General features: G+C 37.5%; 1 protein-coding gene across 7 annotated transcripts in view; it reads right to left on the bottom strand.

The window, feature by feature from the left end:
• Positions 1-20934, bottom strand: part of TRAPPC8 (trafficking protein particle complex subunit 8) — a 92529-nt gene that overhangs the window by 15521 nt on the left and 56074 nt on the right. For all 7 annotated transcript variants that reach the window (XM_056137897.1, XM_056137896.1, XM_056137895.1 and 4 more), the window contains 7 exons: positions 19236-19390; positions 11784-12226; positions 9178-9322; positions 7615-7711; positions 5177-5245; positions 5029-5087; positions 3250-3423 (listed from right to left, as the gene is read on the bottom strand). In XM_056137897.1, coding sequence (XP_055993872.1) covers positions 3250-3423; positions 5029-5087; positions 5177-5245; positions 7615-7711; positions 9178-9322; positions 11784-12226; positions 19236-19390 — 1142 coding nt within the window. The remainder of the gene's footprint in view (positions 1-3249; positions 3424-5028; positions 5088-5176; positions 5246-7614; positions 7712-9177; positions 9323-11783; positions 12227-19235; positions 19391-20934) is intronic.

Here is a 20934-nt window from a genome sequence, read left to right on the forward strand (position 1 = left end):
AAGGGTATCTACTATAGTCACTTTCTCAAGTTATTAAGTTATAAATTTATTATAGACCCAACCACTTAAAATCTTCTCATAAATATTACAAATTGCTATTTGGCAAGAATACATTTCATGACATCCATAAATGCCACGGGTCTATTTATTTGATGGCTGGTTTACAGTAAGAGGCTGTGTTGCCATTATGTCTAAAAACAGAAACTTTAATAGATTCTAAGTTCTGAGTATATGTTATTTCAAGCTAATAATGTACAACCAATCCATTTTTGAGGGGACGGAGAAGGGTGCCACATTTGGCTGTGTTCATGGCTTATGCCTTGCTCTGCGCTCAGCGATCACTCCTGGCGGTGCTCAGGGTACCACATGAAGGGCCAGGAATTGAACCCAGGTCAGCTGCATGCAAGGCAAGTGCTCTTTCCACTGTACTATCTCTCTGCCCCCATCTATTTTATTAACATTAAACAATCTGTTTGCTTAACGGTTTTACTAAAACAAATGTAATTATCAGCTTGGTTTCAATAAAGTGTATTAAAAATTGCATGCTTTGCTTGTAATGGCAGGCACCAGTTTAATACCAGGCACCCCATATAGTCCCCAAGTACTGCCAGGACTGATCCCAAAGCACAGAACAGGAGTAAGTCCTGAGCACCGCCAAGTATAGTCCACCCCCGCCCCCACCCCAAACCCACCCCGCTGCTTCCCCAAGCAGCTTTATATTTTTACTTATTTTTTAATTTTTATTAGTGAGACACCATGAGGTACAGTTGTAGACTTACAAATTTTTGTGCTTGGGTTTCAATTATGCAATGATCAAATACCCCTCCCTCCACCAGTGCCCATTTACCACCACCACGGATCCCAGTATCCCTCCCACTCCCCAAATGTATATTTTTAAAATTTAAACATTCTAGGTAATTTTCAATCTTTAAACAACCTCTGGATTGGTGAAAATAGAAAAAATAGTCTGCAGACCACTAAAGTAGAAACCAACACATTATTTATCGTAAGAATATTTATATTCAATATTACAATAGTAATGCTAATTATCCAAGTGTATCACCTGTTAAGTGTCAGCAACTATCATGAACTGCCAACCAGCAGTTAAAAACCATTGATCTGAAATATCTAACTTAACTTAAAACTTAAGTATTGACACTGCACTAGCTCTTCTATCACCCAACGACAAAAAGATCTTTCCACATGGGTTAAGTGACTATCCTCTGGCAAGATCCTTACTTTCCCTAGAGAATACTTAAAAATAAAATTTGGCCATACACTGGGTCATGTTTGGAGGCTACTGGCTCAGTGCTTGAGATTGTCCTTTGGGCTGCTCCTAGCAGGTCACAGGGAATTATTTGGTTGTGTGTGTGTGTGTGTTTATTTTTATTTATTTTTCTGCTTTTTTTTTTTTGGTCACACCCAGTGATGCTCTGGGGTTACTCCTAGCTGTGCACTCTGAAATTACTCCTGGCGGTGCTTGGGGGACCATATGGGATGCCAGGGATTGAACCCGGGCCACTTGCAAGGCAAATGCCCTACCCACTGTACTATCACTCCAGTCCCAGGGAACTATTTGTACAGGGACTCAAACCTGGGCTTCCAGAATGCACTCCACCCTCCCGAGCCAACTCCCTAGACCTTGTGGAATGATTCATAAGTAACACAGGGACAGGAAAATATTACAATGGTTAGGACACTCTAGAACCTTGCTTTGATTCTTAACATTGTTGGGGTGGCCCAAGTAATCCTCAGCTCCTTGGGTACCTGCACTGAACTTCCTCACTCGAACAAGGAGTTGCTGAGCACAGCTTAGGAAGCTTTCCATTAAATGTATAAATAAAACAAAGAGGTGAGATACTATAGAATATACTGTGAAGATCAAGACTCATATATTTCAGGTAACTTTATTTTTGGATTTTTGGGCTAAACTTGGTGGTGTTATGAGCTTACTCCAGACTGTGTTCAGGGACCACTCCTGGCAGGCTCATGGCAGGGATTGAACCTGGGTCAGTGCATGCAAAGCAAGCACTTTACTATGATTCCAGTCCCCATACGTCAGGTAACTTTAGGAAAAACAAAGGCCTAAGCAATCTCATTCTGCTAAGATATGTATAAATCTTATTTGAATCAGATGACTTTTTTCAATAACATTTTCAAATAATCCGGGAAAAACTTAATACAGACCATCAATTTAAAGTTAAGAATTACAGTTAATCTGGTATGAGTTAACACTATTACCAGGTTAAACAAAACCACACATTAAATAGATCAAATCCTTCTTAGATAAAATGTTATGCTTTTAAATATATATCCTGGGGCTAGAGATGTAGAGCAGGTAAGGGTCTTGCCTGGCACATGGTCTATCTAAATTCAATTCCCTGAAGCCTATATGGTCCCCTGAGCACTGCTAGGAGTTACTTCTGAGAGTAGAGTCAGGAATAACCCCTAAGTATCACTGAATGTGGTCTAAACCCTCCTCCAAAATAAAAATTAAAAACAAAGCGATATATCCTATAGTAAAAGTTAAGGAAAATACAAATGAAAATAAAACCAAAAAGAAAGAACAAATAAAAGATAAATAGCAATAAACTAATGGCTTCAAGAGTCTAAATAAATGCAGAGGATCATGGTGACTTTTCTAGTTTGAAGATACTCATACACAGTGATTTCACAGAGTTTATCATGTCTACAATAGTCTTAGTAGAACAGAAGAAAACTGTCTAATTTAACTTCTTTTTCAGATACAAATAAAACATTTTATTTCCTTATTACGCCAATTTAACTTATAGGGGCCATCCTTGGTGGTCCTTAGAGTCATGCAGTACCAAATAACTCTCCCTGCCCCTGAATTAATTCATTCTTAGGTTGGGAAAAAAAAAAAGACCTCCATTTTGAAACTATTACATTTTAAAACTGAAGCTGTGTAACATTCCTGGGACCATGCAGACCAGGGACTAAATCTAGGCTCTCACATGAGGTTTTTCTACTTTGCCTGCTCATTCCCTGCGATTTTTGTGGGTGCCATGATTTGAACTCAGCCTCATACATGTAAGGAAAGTGCTCTACTACTAAGCTATACCCTACTCCTAAAACAGAATTTTAAGTAAAAAACAAAACAAAAAAACCCACCTCCCCAAAAAAAAACACCCCAGAAACAAAACAAACCGAAAAACAGCTTACATTTATTCTTCAATTTAAGAAGTTTCTATAGGTGAAGCTTGCTGAAATACTTTAAATAGAACATACCTTCCACAAGACAATAATGTTCAAATCCACCTCACTGCACTTCTGAATTAATCTCACAGCATCATCCACTGCCTGTTTCTCTGTCTGCACAGAAGGCTGGGCTTGTGGCTTCTTCAATTCAGAGGATAAGCTTCGATAAAAGAAGTCAGCACATGGACTTGCTGAACTTATTATCTGTTTTGAAAAAAATCACTTGTTTACAGAAATGGTTTCAATTAAATAGAGCCCGATAAAACTTGCATTCTGTTCTATGTACCCAGTAAGAGTAGTCAGTAATTTCCTGTCAGTTGGGATGTAGCATATGAACTCTGTATGTATGACAATGCTAGGTTCAGTCTCCAGTACCCCCTTCACAAAATTAGATAAATTTTGTCAGTATGTTTGAATATAGCGACTACAGAGAATGATTACTCTAAAACATTTTTTTTCCTTTTTGGGTCACACCTGGTGATGCACAGGGGTTAATCCTGGCTCTGTACTCAGGAATTACTCCTGGCAGCACTCAGGGGACCATATGGGATGCTGGGACTCAAACCTGGGCCGCCCCCGTGCAAAAGCAAACGCCCTACCCGCTGTGCTATCGCTCCAGCCCCCAAACACTCTAAAACTTGAACACCTAAAATACCTGTACAAATTACTAACTCTTAAAGCTGTTGTTCAAAATAATTAAGTCTACCCATTATCATGGGCTGGAGCGATAACACAGTGGGTAGGGTGTTTGCCTTGCAAGTGGCCATCATGGCCGACTGGAGCTCAATTCCTTCTTCGCCCCTCTCTCAGCAAGCTACTGAGAGTATCTCACCCGCGCAACAAAGCCTGGCAAGCTACCCGTGTGACGTATTCGATATGCCAAACACAATAACAACAAGTCTCACAATGTTACTGAGTTCACTCGAGCAAATTGATGAATAACAGGAGGACACTGACAGTGACCCATTATCACATTAGCTTTGCCTTTTCAAGTATCTATGATTATCCATTATCTTTAAGAAAATTAGTATTTACTTTTAATGATTTTTTTCTGATAACGTAACATAAAATATCTTGCAGTTAATACTTAGAACACTAAGCAGTAACCAATGAAATAATACAAATGAAGTTGTTGGCATTAACATGGCTATTTTTGAAGGGAGAAAAATATAAGACAAGAATTTTAAATGAGCTCAGAAATGTAGTTCCCTTAATAAAATACTTAAAAATGTATTTTTTAAAAATTTAAAAGTATTTAAAAATGGCCAAAAGGTGGGGCAAAAGAGGACAGTGGGTAGAGCCCTTGCCTTGCACACAGCTTACCCTGGTTCAAACCCTGGCAGCCTATATGGTCTCCCAAGCAATGCCAGGAGTGAGTGCAGAGTCAGGAATAACCCCTCAGCATTACCAGGTATGGCCCAAAAACTTAAAAAAAAAAAAAAAAAAGCCCAAAAGGTGTATGGAAAAAATGCCTTTCATTAATCATCAAAAAATGCAATCAAAACAATGCAGTACTACCTCAAAACAAAAAGACTGGCACTCATTAATATTAACCATTTTCTCCTATGAATGCCAAGAACTATACATATCTCATGTTATACTCAGTTAATTTTATAACTAATTTTAAGGATATAATTCATTTAGCATTCTTGATTTATTCTGAAGAATGAAGGCAAGCTGGAAATCCAACAGAATTGGTATGTTCACTCACCAAAAATTTTGAGTTGCTAAAGTAGTAGTTTTGCCAAAGTAATGATACTATAGAACTAAGACCTTTAAAATCAAATACTACCACGCATACTGACGTACCTGCTCATTTCCAAAAATGATATCAGCAAAGGTGTATTTTTCTGAGGACTGTGTAGCAACTAAAAAAAGGGGAGAAAACAAACTAATCATACCATTGACATGAACTATAAAACTGCCACGAAGAGAGTATAAAAGTAAAATAATTTACCTTCTTTATCTTTACATCGTATTGCCTTGAAGCAAAACTTCCCCTTTTCCCTACTGGCTAGTCTGGCATCTAGGAAGAAAAGAGAAAATTTTTAAGATTTTTCTCAGCTTATGATACAGTTAAAACCTTATTCAAACTAGAAAGTAATTCAAAATAACAACTATTTAATCAAAATGCCCTTCCTTTCTTTCCAATGAAGTGGCTCTCACTATTTTTTTTTCAGCATTTTGTTTTGTTTTGTTGGGTCATACCCAAGCGATGCTCACACAATACTCCTAGCTCTGCACACAGAAATTACTCCTGGCAGTACTTGGGGGACCATATGTGATGGCGGGGATCAAACCTGGGTTGGCTGCATGCAAGGCAAATGCCCTCCCCACTGTACCACTGCACCAGCATCTCACTAAATTATTAAAAAGAACAAATTTGGGGCGCTGGAGAAACAGCTCAATGGGCTAAGTACATGCTTCGAACAGAGGAGGCCCTGATTCAATCCCTACCCCCACATCATACCTAGCACTGCTGAGGGCAGTGATAAACAGAGAGTTGGGAACAGTCACAAAATGATGTGTCTGTGCCCCACTGCAACCCCCACCCTGCAAAGGACAAATTTTAATTTTCTTTATATATATGTTCATATAGGTGCCTTCACCCTCCCCTCCCAATACTACAAAGTTTGAAAGATACCAACATGAAGGTCACAATCTCATCACACCATCATTTTTTGTCTGTTATTATTTCCTATATATATTTTAGTCAACAAAAGCACATAACTGAATCTACTAATGGAGATACTTTTCAAATGCCAATAAATTTCGCTGCACACAAAAGTCTTGAGTTGTACCTAAATTTTCATTAAAGCAGTATTAGGAAAAAAAGTGGTAGGGTTCTACATGATACCTAAAAGGAATTGTCAATGATACAATCCCATTGGCAAAGAAAACAAAAGTGCCAAAAAAATGTTATAGCTAAAAAGTTTCTGTACCACAAAATAAACAAGGCCTAAAATAACAGTACCCCACTGGTGAGAGAAAAAATACTTGGACATCATACATCAAAATACACCCAAGATAAATAGCTCTTTCAAAGCTCAGTAACTAAAAGATAAATAACCCCATGAAACAATGGGAAAAAAGAGACTATCAGACATTTCTTCCAAGACCAGGCACATGAAAAAGCATTCACCTAACTGGTAACAGGAAATGTCTATAACGATGAGCCAGCACCTCCCACCAGCAAGAACAGTCAGTGATCAGTGTTTCTGGACCTTTTTCTTATAGGAGCTCCCTTCTCAACTTGTTTCCTTCCCATGATCCCAGTCCTGCCAGTTGCTTCCTAGTCTGGTGCTGTGACCCCTTATTGATGCAGACTGCACCTGTGGCCCTCTTAAAATATCCTGGAGACAGACAGGGGTAGAAGCTGTAAGCTGTAAGGGATATGGTAAAAAAGGAACTCTCATTTACTGCTGGTGAAACTGCTGTCTGGTTCAACTCCTTGTAAATGGGTTGGAGACTTCTCAAAAAAAACTAACAGAGCTTCCATCTGAGCCTACAATTCTACTCCTGGGCATCAACCCCAAGAACACAAAGACACTGATTCAGATGGAAGAAGCACACCTGTGTTCATCACAGGAATTTTTACAAGAGACATTATCTAGAAAAAACTCAAATACCAAAACCTAACAGGCTATTCCTAGGTCTGTACTTTGGAGAAAGCCCTGCTGGTGCCTGCGATGCCAGACATGCAAGCGAAGGGCCTGTGCAACCTCTCCATCCCTTGGGTTGTTGAAAATTTTAAACAGATCATGTACTGATTTCATAACTGAATTAAAAGAGACAGGTAATTTGATTCAGTCATACAAACTTATTAAGTTATCTACAATCTTATGTTACTTTCCTAGCGAAGAAAAATAAGCAAAGAGATTGTCAAAATTTATTTTGGAGGGTCCAGAACCCGACTGCCACCATGCTCAAGGCCACTCTCCACACGCTCGGACAACCTCACACAAGAGGGGACGAGCATCACTCAAGATGGGATGAACCTCACTGGAGTGGACCGGCTGGAAAACCCAGGTACGTGGGTACTCCTGGATGAGATCTCCAAGCAACTCGGATCGGAACTAGGCCTCCTCCTCTCAGCTCCCCAGTTTTCTAGTAGCTTGGCAGTCACACCCACAAACTGCTCCCAGCACCGTGTAATCTCATCAATGGCCAAGACTCAGAGACTATAACTAAAGCTCCCGGAGGAGTGCACTGCAATCTCTGGAGCACGCAGCCGCAACCTCTTATACTCTACCTCACTTACTTTCAAAAGATGGGGAGGTGCTCGGTGGTGGGATTGGTGTCTGAATATTACCTGTAATAACTATTGTGAACTACTTCTATGAAAATAAAAAATATATATTAAAAAATTTATTTTGGAGGGAAAAAGGAACAAACCTTTGTTTTCTGAGAGATTTACGGATTTCTGTAACTTCCAGTGTTTGCTGCTACTTGATACTTGTGTTATGTGGAACTCCTTAACACCTGCTTCACTCTACAGAAAAAAGTAAAAGTCACTCAGGATTTAATAGCACTAATTTAGAATATTAAAACAATACTTAGACATTACTATGAAAGTATATATTAACACAGATGAAATTTTAACTTTTAAATAACCAAATATATATTTTAGAAAGCTCAAGTTAAGTCATTTTTCATTCTTAAAAAATTTCCCCAAGGAAGATATATTCCCACCACTAAATTTTAAAGCACTGAAAGGTATTCAGTTATTACAAAAACTATAGCATCAGTAGTATTTAGTAAAATTACTTGTCAATTTATAACCCAAACAATAGTGCTTTCTCCCTTTTCTGTTCTAACATAGCTTGTTTTAACCCAATGTACAGTCAGTACACACAGCTATTTAAATTGTACTGAATTATCCTCTTAAATCAGAGCTAATTTAGAACTATTAAAATTTTCACTCTTTAAAAACCTGTTATGAATATCACCAAAGTATTAACGTATTAATCCGAACAGTGAATTTTAAAAGGGCTGGAGCGAGAGCTCCAAGGGCTGGCACACATACTTTCCATGCTGGAGTCCTAAGTCCAAGCCCAGAAATGGTTCCCTTCTGGAAATGACTCTGGAGCACCAGGCCAAGAGCAGCCCCTGCACCAATGAATGTGATCCCAAAACAAAGAGGCCTTGCAAGTTTGCAAAAGCAAATTTAAAAGCAACAACAATTAAAGAAAAAAATAAAATTTCAAGTATGTGAACAAATTCAATCTAAAGCTAAATCATGAAATGATACTCTGTTCAAGATATTCACATTTAAGGGGCAAAAGCAATAGTACAGCAGGTAGCGTGTTTGCCTTGCACGCGGCTCACCCGGGTTCAATCCCTGGCATTCCATGTGGTCCCCCGAGCACCGCCAGGAGTGATTCCTGATAACTCCTGAGTATCACTGGGTCTGACCCAAAACTACAAGATACTCACATTTATAAAGCACACAAGTAAAACTAAATAGGAACAGCTGTTTGAAATATTTAATACAAAGGAAGTAATAGTTACATATGTAAGTAAAGTATTCCCTAGTTAGTAATAAATGTGAAATCTGATAGAACTTCACAAATTTAGTTATATAAAATAGAGTCTCTCACAAAATTCATGACATCTCTTTTGGGTTGAATTAGTGGCTAAGTGCAGGTATTGGGAGATGGAGTTTGGGCCACACTTGACAGTGCTCAGGGCTTACTCGTGGCAGTGCCCAGAGGAACGAATGAAGTACCTAGATCACTTTACCCTGTACTATCTCTCTGGCCCCTAAAGGTAGATGTATCAATATCACTAGTTCTTTTTATTTGAAAGGACTAGAAAATAAAAATTACAACTAATAATATAATAAGACATGGAATTTTTCACTCTATATGAACACCTCTAAAGTCCTAAAAATGTCTTTTGAAGAAAAAAGCTCAATTTCTGAAAATATACTTTAAAAATCATTTTAAACCAACTTACAGTATTGGTATTTTCCACATCCACAAAGACCATCATATCCCCTCCTCTGCCCTCCTCTTCAAGAGAATTACTGCGGCAGACTGTGGCTCGTACATTCAAAGATCGGCTGGTACAAATGACTGCAGTATGCCTTAGAATTCTGTGACTGAAGAAATAAAAATTTGCAAATTTAATCTAAGAATCTTTCCATGAGCAATCTTTCCGAGTGTTGAGCCTTTTTATCCTTATAAAACTTCTAAAGCTTGATCACTCACAGGACCTTTTATATTCTAGAAAAAACCAAAAATACAATAAAGTGAAATGATCTAGTTAGCCTAACTTTAGTCCAATTCTTCTCAATTTAGAGGGGAACAATCTTCCTCTTTCTATACTTTTTCCTTGCTCATACAGGTATGTATATAATATAGGAAAATAATCTCATATAGTAATCCTATTACATGACATTAAGAATACTAATAAAATGACATTCAAGGTCCTCCACAACAGAACCTTGTATTTCACAGTTACTCTACTTATTTGACACATTATACATTGTGGTCGCACTACAATATTGTTTTTATTTTCTAACTTATTTTTTAATATTTATTATATATGTAATATCTTTTATTTTTTAAAAATTTATAAATTTTATTTTTAATGAATCACTGTGAGGTACAGTTAGAGACTTAACAAACTTTCGTGATTACATTTCAGTCATACAATGATCAAGTATCCATCCCTCCACCAGTGCCCATTCTCCACCACCAATGTTCCCAGTATACCTCCCACCACCTCCCCTACCCCCTCTTCCTCTGTGGTGGGCATATTCTTTTTTTACTTTTTTTCCTCCTTTTGGGTGTTGTGGTTTGCAATATGAATACTAAGTGGTCATCATGTTCTATCCATAGTCTATTTTCAGCACACATCTCCCATTCTGAGCGAGTCCTCCAAACATCATTTACTTAGTGGTCCCTTCTCTATCTGAGCTGCCTTTTCCCTGAGCTTGTAAGGCCGGCTTCCAAGCTGTGGAGCAATCCTCCTGGCCCTTATCCCCACTATCCTTGAGTATGTTAGTCTCCCATTATGTTACTTTTTTTAAAAAATTTATTTATTTATTTTTAATAGTGAGACATTATGAGGTACAGTTGCAGACTTACAAATTTTTGTGCTTAGGTTTCAATTTACAATGATCAAATACCCATTCCTCCACCAGTGCCCATTTCCCACCACCACGGATCCCAGTATGTTACTTTATATTCCACAAATGAGCACAGTCATTCTATGTCTGTCTCTCTCTCTCTGACTCATTTCACTTAGCATGATACTCTCCATGTCGATCCACTTCTAAGCAAATTTCACCCAATACCCATCTGATAAGGGATTAATATCAAGGATATACAAAGCACTGGTTGAACTCTACAAGAAGAAAACATCCAATTCTATCAGAAAATGGGGCGATGACATGAAAAGAAACTTTCTCAAGGAAGAAATCCGAATGGCCAAAAGGCACATGAAAAAATGCTCTTCATCACTAATCATCAAGGAGATGAAGATAAAACAACAATTAGATATCATTTCACACCACAGAGACTGACCAACATCCAAAAGAAAAAAGCAACCAGTGTTGGCGTGGATGGGGAGAAAAGGGGACGCTCCTTTGCTATTGGTGGGAATGCTGACTGGTTCAGCACTTTTGGAAAACAATATGGACATTGCTCAAAAAATTAGAAATTGAGCTCTCATTTGACCCAGCAATACCACTTCTGTGAATATATCCCGGATATGCAAAAAAGAACAGTAGAAATGATATCTACACTTGTATGTTTATTGCAGCACTATTTACAATAGTCAGAATCTGGAAAAAAACCCGAGTACCTGAGAACAGATGACTGGCTAAAGAATTATTTCCTAACTGTAAATTTCACTCACATATACATTGACTTCTGGAATATCCACTATTCTCTCGCCTATCCTCCTTGGTATCCCAATTCTGAAATGCTGCTTATTTTCCTTGAAAATTCATTTCACTACTTCAACATGCCACAAAGCTTGCCCCAGTCGCCTTGGCTAGAGAACTTTATCACCTCAAAAACAGTAACTGAGGATATAAAATGTACCTGTGGTTACAGATATTGTATCATTTTATCTTCAAAAATAAGTCTTAGAAGGTAATTTTAAATGTTCCAATAAACAAAGTCATTTCTAGTTCTCTAAAAATAGTAATCACATGTAATACTATTGTGTAATGTAAAGGCCACAGAAGACTGTAGAGCCGTATTGGGTTTGATTTCTTCGGTGATCCCACTCCGTTTTTTTTTTTTAATTTTATTGAATCACCGTGAGATACAGTTACAAGCTTTCATGTTTGAGTTACAATCATACAATGACCAAACACCTATCCCTCCACCAGTACACATAATCACTGTAATCATATATTCTACTAATACATTTTCCCCATTCACTCTTGGGAGCAGGAAGGATGATACTAAAGAAAAGGAAAGCACTTACATTAGGGATACCCTGATATATTTTTAAGGGGACTATCTTCTTAATCAACAAATACTAATACATTTATTTGAATTTGTGCACATAAAAACGAGTTAACTAAAAATATTGGTAATACTCACCATATTTTTGGCTGCCTTTTAACACTTTCGTAGTAAAACAAAAAGTTGATTTCATGAACACCTTCTTCATCTGGCCCACGTAACCACATTGGTAGCTGGACTGACGCTCCGGGCAGAAGAACAGTGTCAGGAAGGGGAACAGAAATCACCTCTGGCTGACTTCCTGTGCCAATGCCAAAGTCTACAGAAGATGCTGATGATACGAGTGCAGTACACACAGAGGTAGAATCTGTCACAACAGTCTTGTAAGCACTACAGTTCTCAGACGCAGAAGGACTTTGCGGTGTTAAAACAGCTGTGTTACCACCAAAAGTAAAGAATTCTGGATGCTTAGAAACAACCTTCAATCCAGTCAGAGGACATTTGCTGACATTGACAAATTCCACATACGCTTTTCGGATTTCTCCACAGAGGAGCCCTGTAGGAAAATGTATAAAGAACACCTGCATTGGAGGGAAAAAATATTATTATATTGTCTGTAAGAATTCTGAACTCTTATTAATATCAATTTAAGATACTATATTCCCTTACAAGGGCTTACAAGTATTTTGTTTTCTTTCATATCTCCCTTAGCTTATGGCCCTTCCAACCCCATTTTAATAAAGTGAATAGGTAAGAGTTCACTCAATATCAAAAGCAAAAAAAAAAAAAATCAAAAGCAAGTTTCATAATAATTATCATTATTTTAAAGGTAAAATTTCAGTATGAGACCTATTATGAAAACTTTCATAACTGTGTAGATTTATATAAATGAGAAGCTACAATTTAACATTAGTAAAACAATTCTTATTTTCAACTTGAAAAGTAGCTCAACTAATTAAGCATAGATCAATGAGATGAAAAGATTCAGAACAGGGAAAGAACAGCTATATCTGTGATTCCACACATATAACTTTAAAAATGAAAAACTCCGAGGACCTTTAAAATTTGCTTCCATGTGGAAGCAAAATATGATTTAACTAATTATAATCTTCAAAGTCTTTCCTACCTAATTGTGATATTGTTGTGTTTCACCACAGTGTTATCAGTTTGATTCTGAGTTGCTACTAAACTCCTATGTAAGATTTTAGATAACATTTTAGATAGAAATATACATATACACATACACATACACAAAGCTTTTAAAAATTTGACTACCATCTTCTATACCGAGGATTTTAGATGAAGAATTGTGGACGTGGGCTGGAGCAATAGTATAGTGTGTAGACATCTGCTTTGCAGGCAGATGACCTGAATTCGATCCCAGCATCCCATATGGTTCCCTGAGTACTGCCAGGAGTAATTCTTGAGTGCAGAGCCAGGAGTAACACATGAGCATCCCCCCTCCTCCAAACAAACAAAAAAGAGAGAGAATTTTGGACCTGTTTTAAAGAGGCAGAGATATGGCCAGCCAAACAATACACTGTTATTTGCATTCCAAAGATTCTTAAGTATAAATATAAAAACTATGATGACTAGCAATTGATAAAAGAATGTAGAGGTAACAGTATAAGGAAAAATATTCTAATACTACAGCTGGCAGTCCCAACCATTTTTTAAAAGCCAGTGGAAGTGTTTCTTAATTTAAGTTTTAATGGAACTTCATTATGGTCATATTCTTTAAGAGGGGAGGGGGCTGGGCTACTGCTGGGAGTGCTCAGGGCTATACCTGTGGTGTTCAGAAGATCTTATGTGGTACCAGGGATAAAACCAGAGTCCACTGCATATAAGGCAAATGCCTTAATCTCTGTACTCTCTCCTGACTCCATAATGACCCTATTAAGGAATGAAGTAAAATGCAAGGACATCAGTGGTTTTAAAAATGTGCATGAAGGGGCTGGAGCAATAGCACAGCAGGTAGGGTGTTTGCCTTGTACACAGCCGACACAGGTTCAATTCCCAGCATCCCATATGGTCCCCTGAGCACCGCCAGGGGTAATTCCTGAGTGCAGAGCCAGGGAGTAACCCCTGCGCATCACTGGGTGTGACCCAAAAAGCCAATTAAAAAAAAAAGTGCATGAAAGGCTAGAGTGCCAGAGTAGTAGACAAGTGGGTAGGGCCCTGCATGCAGTCAACCCAGCATCCCATATGGTCTCCTTAGCACCAAGGAGTAATTCCTGAGTGCAGAACTGAGAGTAAACCTGAGTACTGCCAGGTATGACCCAAAAACCAAAAAAAAAAAAAACCCACAAAACATGGTTTAATAGCATTTGGAAATGTTAGGCCTACCTAATTTTTTAACTTTGTACTAATTAACCAATGTCGGAGGCTGGAGAGATAGCACAGCGGGTAGGGCGTTTGCCTTGCACACGACAGACCCAGGTTCGATTCCCAGCATCCCATATGGTCCCCTGAGCACCGCCAGAAGTAACTCCTGAGTGCAGAGCCAGGAGTAACCTCTGTGCATCACCAGGTGTGACCCAAAAAAGCAAAAAAAAAAAGTGAACTAAGCAGTCAAGTAAGCTAGAATTTGTAGGAAAATGTCAGTTTTGAGATTTGTATCAAAAACAGCTGCATGAATGGCAATTGAAATAGAACAGTGTAAATAAAACACACCAAAATACAGTTACCATTAAATAGGCTGTGACACTGCTGTTAATACTCCTGGTTCAGTACTCAGGAATTACTCCTGGCAGTGCTCTGGAAACCAAGTGGGATGCAGATGATTGAAATGCAGTTGGCCACATGCAAGGCAAGCACCCTACTATCTCTCTAGCTCCTATCTTGGCTTCTTAAGGACATTGGGTATACAGAACCTCTATTTCAAAAGCATAGAAGTTGCTAAAAATCCTTTACACAGATGACTTTAAAAAAAAAAAAACCGGAAAAACCAAGAACCTGAGAATCTCACTTTTACTAGTTTATCCTAAAGATCTTTTGAGTGGTTTTATCTGTAACAGCAAATAACTGAAACATAAATCAAGCATCTTTCTATCTGACTGATAAATTATGGTGTACGGGGGCTGGAGAGATAGCACAGTGGATAGGGCGTTTGCCTTGCACGTGGCCGACCCAGGTTCGATTCCCATCATCCCATATGGTCCCCTGAGCACCGCCAGGAGTAACTCCTGAGTGCAGAGCCAGGAGTAACCCCTTTGCATTGCCAGGTGTGACCCCAAAAGCAAAAATAAATAAATAAACAATGGTGCACAGATACAATGGGCTGGAGCGATAGCACAGCAGTAGGGCATTTGCCTTGTGCGCAGACAGCCTAACCGAGCCAGGTTCAATTTCTCTGCCCCTCTCGGAGAGCCTGGCAAGCTGCCGAGAGTATCTCACCCAAACGGCAAAGCCTGGCAAGCTACCTGTGACATATTCAATATGCCAAACACAGTAACAACAAGTCTCAAAATGGAGACATTATTGGGCCCGCTCGAGCAAATCGATGAACAATGCGATGACAGTGACAGTGACAGATACAATGCAGTGCTCATGTAGTGGAAACTTGAAAGGCTCTGCTTTTCTGCTTTCCTATGTTAAAAGCAAACAAAAAAGTTTGAATAATACTCTTTTCTCCAATAGCTCTTAAGAGGAAATTATTTCTATTTTCTAAAATCCCTCCCACCCCAACTTGTCTGTACAACCAGTCATGCTCAGGGCTTACTTTGACTTTGTGTTACCTTGCAGTACCGTTGGTCCGAGTATCACCTCCAGTGCAGGGAATGAACCAGACAGTCTGTAGCGTACCAGGCAAGTACCTGAACCCCTAGTACTACCTCTCCTAACCCGCAGTTCATAATGGATGTATAATATAAGCTGAGCTCAGTTGTCTGTCATTCTACTACTCACACAGTAGAGAACATGTGACACTTTGCCCTTTTCCTCAATAAACTTCAATAGCTTCCATCCTTAGTTTCATTTAATTACTTCATTTAACAGTCTGAGATTATTTCATCAGACACAAGAGATTAAAATTTTCTTTCTTCATTCCCTTTAAATATTTCAATGCTTTCACACTTAAAATTTTATAAGATACTTTAACGTATGTCGGGCTGGAGGGATAGTACAATGGGAAAGGCGTTTGCCCTGCACACGACTAACCTGGGTTCGATTCCTCCATCTCTCTCAAAGAGCCCGGCAGGCTACTGAGAATATCCCACCTGCAAGGCAGAGCCTGGCAAGCTCCCCTCGATATGCCAAAAACAGTAACAACAAGTCTTACAATGGAGATGTTACTGGTGCCCGCTTGAGCAAATCCATGAACAACAGGAGAAAAGTATTACAGTGCTACTTTAACATATATAGGAATAGGTATATGTTAATTTTTTTCATGAGCATACCACTGTTCATCCAAATGTAACCTTTTAACAATATGTAAACTTTTAACAATATGTCACTAACTGTTCTCAAACATGTTTAAACAACTGTTTTGCTCTAAACCTAAAGTACTGGGGCTGGAGCAATAGTCACTGGGTAGGGCGTTTGCCTTGCATGCGGCCCACCCAGGTTCGATTCCCAGCATCCCATATGATCTCCTGACATATGGGGATGACACCAAGAATACCAAGAACAAATGAGTACCAATTCCAAAGCAAGCTCAGTGTAAATGGAAAGACTTGATAAGTTAACCACAGCTTAAAATAAAGTATCATTCAGTTCAACTTTCTAAGTGAAGAAAGTGCCCAAGTTCAGATAATCAGCGATGAGGGTTAGTCAGAAGTCTGAAAGTAAAGTTTTATCAATAACGAGATGTGATCTGTAAAGTGCTGTGCTCAAATACTATTTGTATATTTACCAACTTAATGAAGATTTAAGTTATGAAAATTAAAAACTAATATATAATCAATAAAAATGGAATATACTGGTGTCCTCTACTGATTTATTTCAACAACTTTAATGAAAGGGTTCAAAATCTTCCCTTTCGAAAGTAAGTTAAAGCAAATTCCACCAGGGGATTCCAAATAGAATGTTTGGAACTAGTTACTTTTCAACCTAATGGTAATTAATCCTAATATAGTATTTGGAGAACAACTCATTTCAGTTCATCTTAGAACTCTTAAATATAGCAATGCAAACCTAATGAAAACTCAATGCACATGTTAACACTTGAAAACTTTGGATAAATAGAACTGTCACTGTCACTGTCCTCCCGTTGTTCATCGATTTGCTCAAGCGGGCCCAGTAACGTCTCCACTGGAGGCTTTAATAAAAAAAGGTGAATAAACCGAAAGCTACAAGATACATTTGGTTTATCAGACTAAAGAAAGATGATAAAGAGTATGATATCAACACAGAAAGAAGTGAAAAAATATCGAGCAAGCGACTGCGGAGCAATAGCACAGTGGGTAGGGCATTTGGCTTGCACGTAGCCAACCCGGGTTCAATTCCCAGCATCCCATATGGCCCCCTGAGCACCGCAGGGGTAATTCCTGAGTGCAGAGCCAGGAGTGACCCCTGAGCATCCGCCGGGTATGAACTCAGAAAGCAAAATAAATAAAATTAAATTTAAAAACTCAAGCAAATAACTAACATCTGAAATGTTAAGTTATGGGGACTTTCAGGTATATTCAAATTATTAAAAAGGGCATGAGGAATTGCCAACATTTAATGATAACTGGGACTAGAAACAAAGTTTGATCCCTAAACTTGACCTTAAAATAAAAAAAATTCCATTAGATTACAAAAAAAAAAGACATTAAAATATAAAACTGTAGGGTCAAGAATATAGCTCAAATAGGAAAGCCATGACTTGCATGTGAGAGGTTCTGGATCTGACCTTCAGCACATGTCACCATCTATATCCCCCCAGTATCACTCATTCTCCTTCACTCCTCCTATAAAATGCAAATTCTGATATGGTGAAAGATACCAAATCACTGTCACTGTAGCACTGTCCTCCCACTGTTCATCAAGCAAATCGCTTGAGCAGGCCCAGTAACATTTCCATTGTGAGACTTGCTGTTACTGTGTTTGGCATATCGAATACGACCAAATCAAAAATTAAAATATTTACCAACAAGAAATTAACACAGTCAATCTATAAATCTTTTATAGTCCCTAAATAGCTCTTTAATTTCAATAATAAGCAAGTGCAAAACCTGGGTAGAATATATATATATCAGCATATATACTCATAAACACGTATCATCATTTTCATGTTTCCTACAAAACCAATGTCACAGGGAGAAAACAAATCACAAAGACTGATTAACAACAGTTGATAGAGAAATGTAAACAAAAGCACTATTTTTCACCAGTGTTTTATAAAACTGAAGAAAAAAAGGGGAGAGATCTGAAGTAATGGGCACTCTGACTGAAGAAAAGTGTAAATTATTATAGCAGTGCTGAAGGTAATTTAACAATAGAGTTCAAAATTTGTATACCTCAGCAATTCCATTTCTAAAGTCAAACTGTAACTAGAAGACAAAACATGTAAACATGATTTATAGGTATCAAAAACATGCATATATCAAAATACATACTACAGAACTCTCAGTAATAATGTAAAACTACACACATCAATAATTAAAATATACTATGATTCAAAGAAATACTTGTGTTAAAAAAGAATTTTTTCTGAAAACAGTGAATTTAAGGAAGGAATTTTCTCTTTTATAAGTTACATGATATTCATTTCTCTTTTACAACTAAGAGACCTCTGACTAATATGGCAGTAAGATAATAATTTGTTTATATATATATATATACACACTATAAAAATACTACTTTTTGGTCATATATGAATCTGTACTGCCTAATTTTTAATAAGAATTGGGCCCCATATTTTTATAGCCTATTAAAAAAATTACTGCTTTTTAATAACAATTTCAGTGTTCTTTTGTTATTTCCTTGTGTCTTTTTTTTTTACATTTGATTTTCTTCAGGGGCAATACTAGGTGGTGCTGGGTGAGGAGACTGATCCTTGAAATGACTGTGAGAACATACAGTGCAAAGAACTGAACACAGCATCTCACATAAGCAAGTTAGAACTCAACCAATGAACCACCCCTCCCTCCCTGGCTGCCATAAATATTTTGAAGGTTATATTGTACAATCCTGTATTTGTGTGACTTATTGTCAATCTGTATAATTAACTTTGTAAATTAGAATTCTAGCTATAAGATGGGAAGATCCACCCAGGATGGGAGATGCATGCTAAAAGCAGACTATAGACCGAACATGATTGCCACTCAATTCCTCTTTTGCAAACCACAGGACCCAAAAGGAGAAAGAGAACAAAAGGGAGTGCCCTGCAACAGAGAAGGGTGGGATAGGGAGATGGGGGTTGGGAGGGATACTGAAATTAGTGGTGGTGGAGAATGGGCACTGGTGGAGGGATGGGTACTCAATCATTGTATAACTGAAACCCAAGCACAAAAATCTGTAAGTCTACAATTGTATCTCATGGTGTTTCACTAATAAAAATTAAAAAAAAAAAAATTTAAAAGGCTCAATATAATTATATAACCTGTCTAAGTGGATTCAAACCAGACCTTTAAGATAAGTGTCTTGAAATTTTTTAAAGTGTAATACCTCTAAGAGCGGCATTTCTTCAGTGATTATGGGATCTAAACGGCGATCAGGACCATATTTAATAGACGTTTTCTCTTCCTTCGTGTTGTTTAGTCGAGGACCCTGAATTTCTAAATCTTGCCTCCCTCGGACTGACATACTCAAGGCATGTTTTCCTGAAATAAGAAAGAAGCAACGTGCCAAAATAATTTTATGTTATCTGACATCAACTTAGTTAGAATATATCATTACCATACAGTTCGGATTTTTTCTAGAAAAATCGTAGATAATTATGATTAGCACGATATATCAAATAATCAAGAACATTTCACTGTCGAGTTTAACTACACACATCTACTTATTGCTGCTTAATTTCTCGTTTTATTAGGATTTTTACTCTTTAGAATGACCACACGATAGGAAATATTCAACAAACAGATATGAGAGATTAGATATGTTAGGCCCATCATTTGATTCAGATTATAAAGAAATCTATTAAAGAAAATCATTCCAAAGTCAAAGGTCAATTCTTAATCATATCCATATTCAAATACACACTAATGTATTAGGTTGGTTTTCTAATGTATGAATTAGATTTCTGAATGATATTTTCTCAACTGATTGTACAGCAAAACTATATACTACAGGTAACTTTCTCAAAACTAAGCTCTTTTTATAGTCACAACAACACACAAATGTATAGTCTAAGAGGTGGGAGTGGGTTTTTTCTTCACAGTAGGACTATATAAAGCCAAAAGTCACATGATACTCTCTTATGGTATTTATAATGCAGTATTTCCCATATTTATTTTGACTTAGATACCTATTAAATTTGATGTTTAAAAATACTCTAAAATCAGGGGCCAGAGTAATAATATAGAAGATGAGGTATCTGCTTTGCACACAGCCAACCAGGGCTAAATCCCCAGCACCTCATATGGTCCCCTTGCCCCCCAGCCCACCAGAAGTAATTACTGAGTACAGAAAGAGGAATAAGCCCGGAACACTGCTATGTGAGGCTCAAAAGAAACCAAAAACAAAATAAGCAAGCCTAAAATGAAAATCCTATTTAAGGGGGGGAAAAAAAAAGGAAAAAAAATTCCAATTTATTGTAATAGTTAAATTCAGGATCTCTCACATGTAATAAATCACAGTAATGCATATGCATATTCTTAGTACCTTGAATTAAGCAATTTGTTAACTATAAGCCTGTAATGCTACATTAAGATCCCAGGTATGTATACGCAGAAAAGAAAACTTCAACAAGCTCTTAAAACTCAACTAACTACTTGATATGCTAAAAACTAGAAAAGTTTTTATAAATGAACCTTGTCTGGTATAAGTCATCCTAGAATCTCAAATACATAAAACTGCATTCAAGTTTATTATAAGTTTGTACAACTTATAAAACCTTATGAATAGTTTACTTTGTTAAAAAAATTCTTATTAAATCTTCCTAGATATTCAAATAGAAATACTCAAGGTTAAAAGGACCCATTCCCTCAGTCTAATCAATGGCTGAATAAATAGCAGTACTCCTACATTGGGCTGGAGAAAAAAAAAAAAAAGACCCATTCCCAGAAGAATTTCCAAAATAAATACTCAGCTTTTGTAAATTATTAGTCTTTTAATGACTATCAATTTGTTTTAAAAAATACATATCTACTAACACAAAATTTTAATAATAAACATCATCATCTTGTCAATTTAAACTCAACTA

The sequence above is a fragment of the Sorex fumeus genome, unplaced genomic scaffold (genome assembly GCF_029834395.1).
Source record: "Sorex fumeus unplaced genomic scaffold, SorFum_2.1 ptg000128l, whole genome shotgun sequence".
NCBI lineage: Eukaryota > Metazoa > Chordata > Mammalia > Eulipotyphla > Soricidae > Sorex > Sorex fumeus.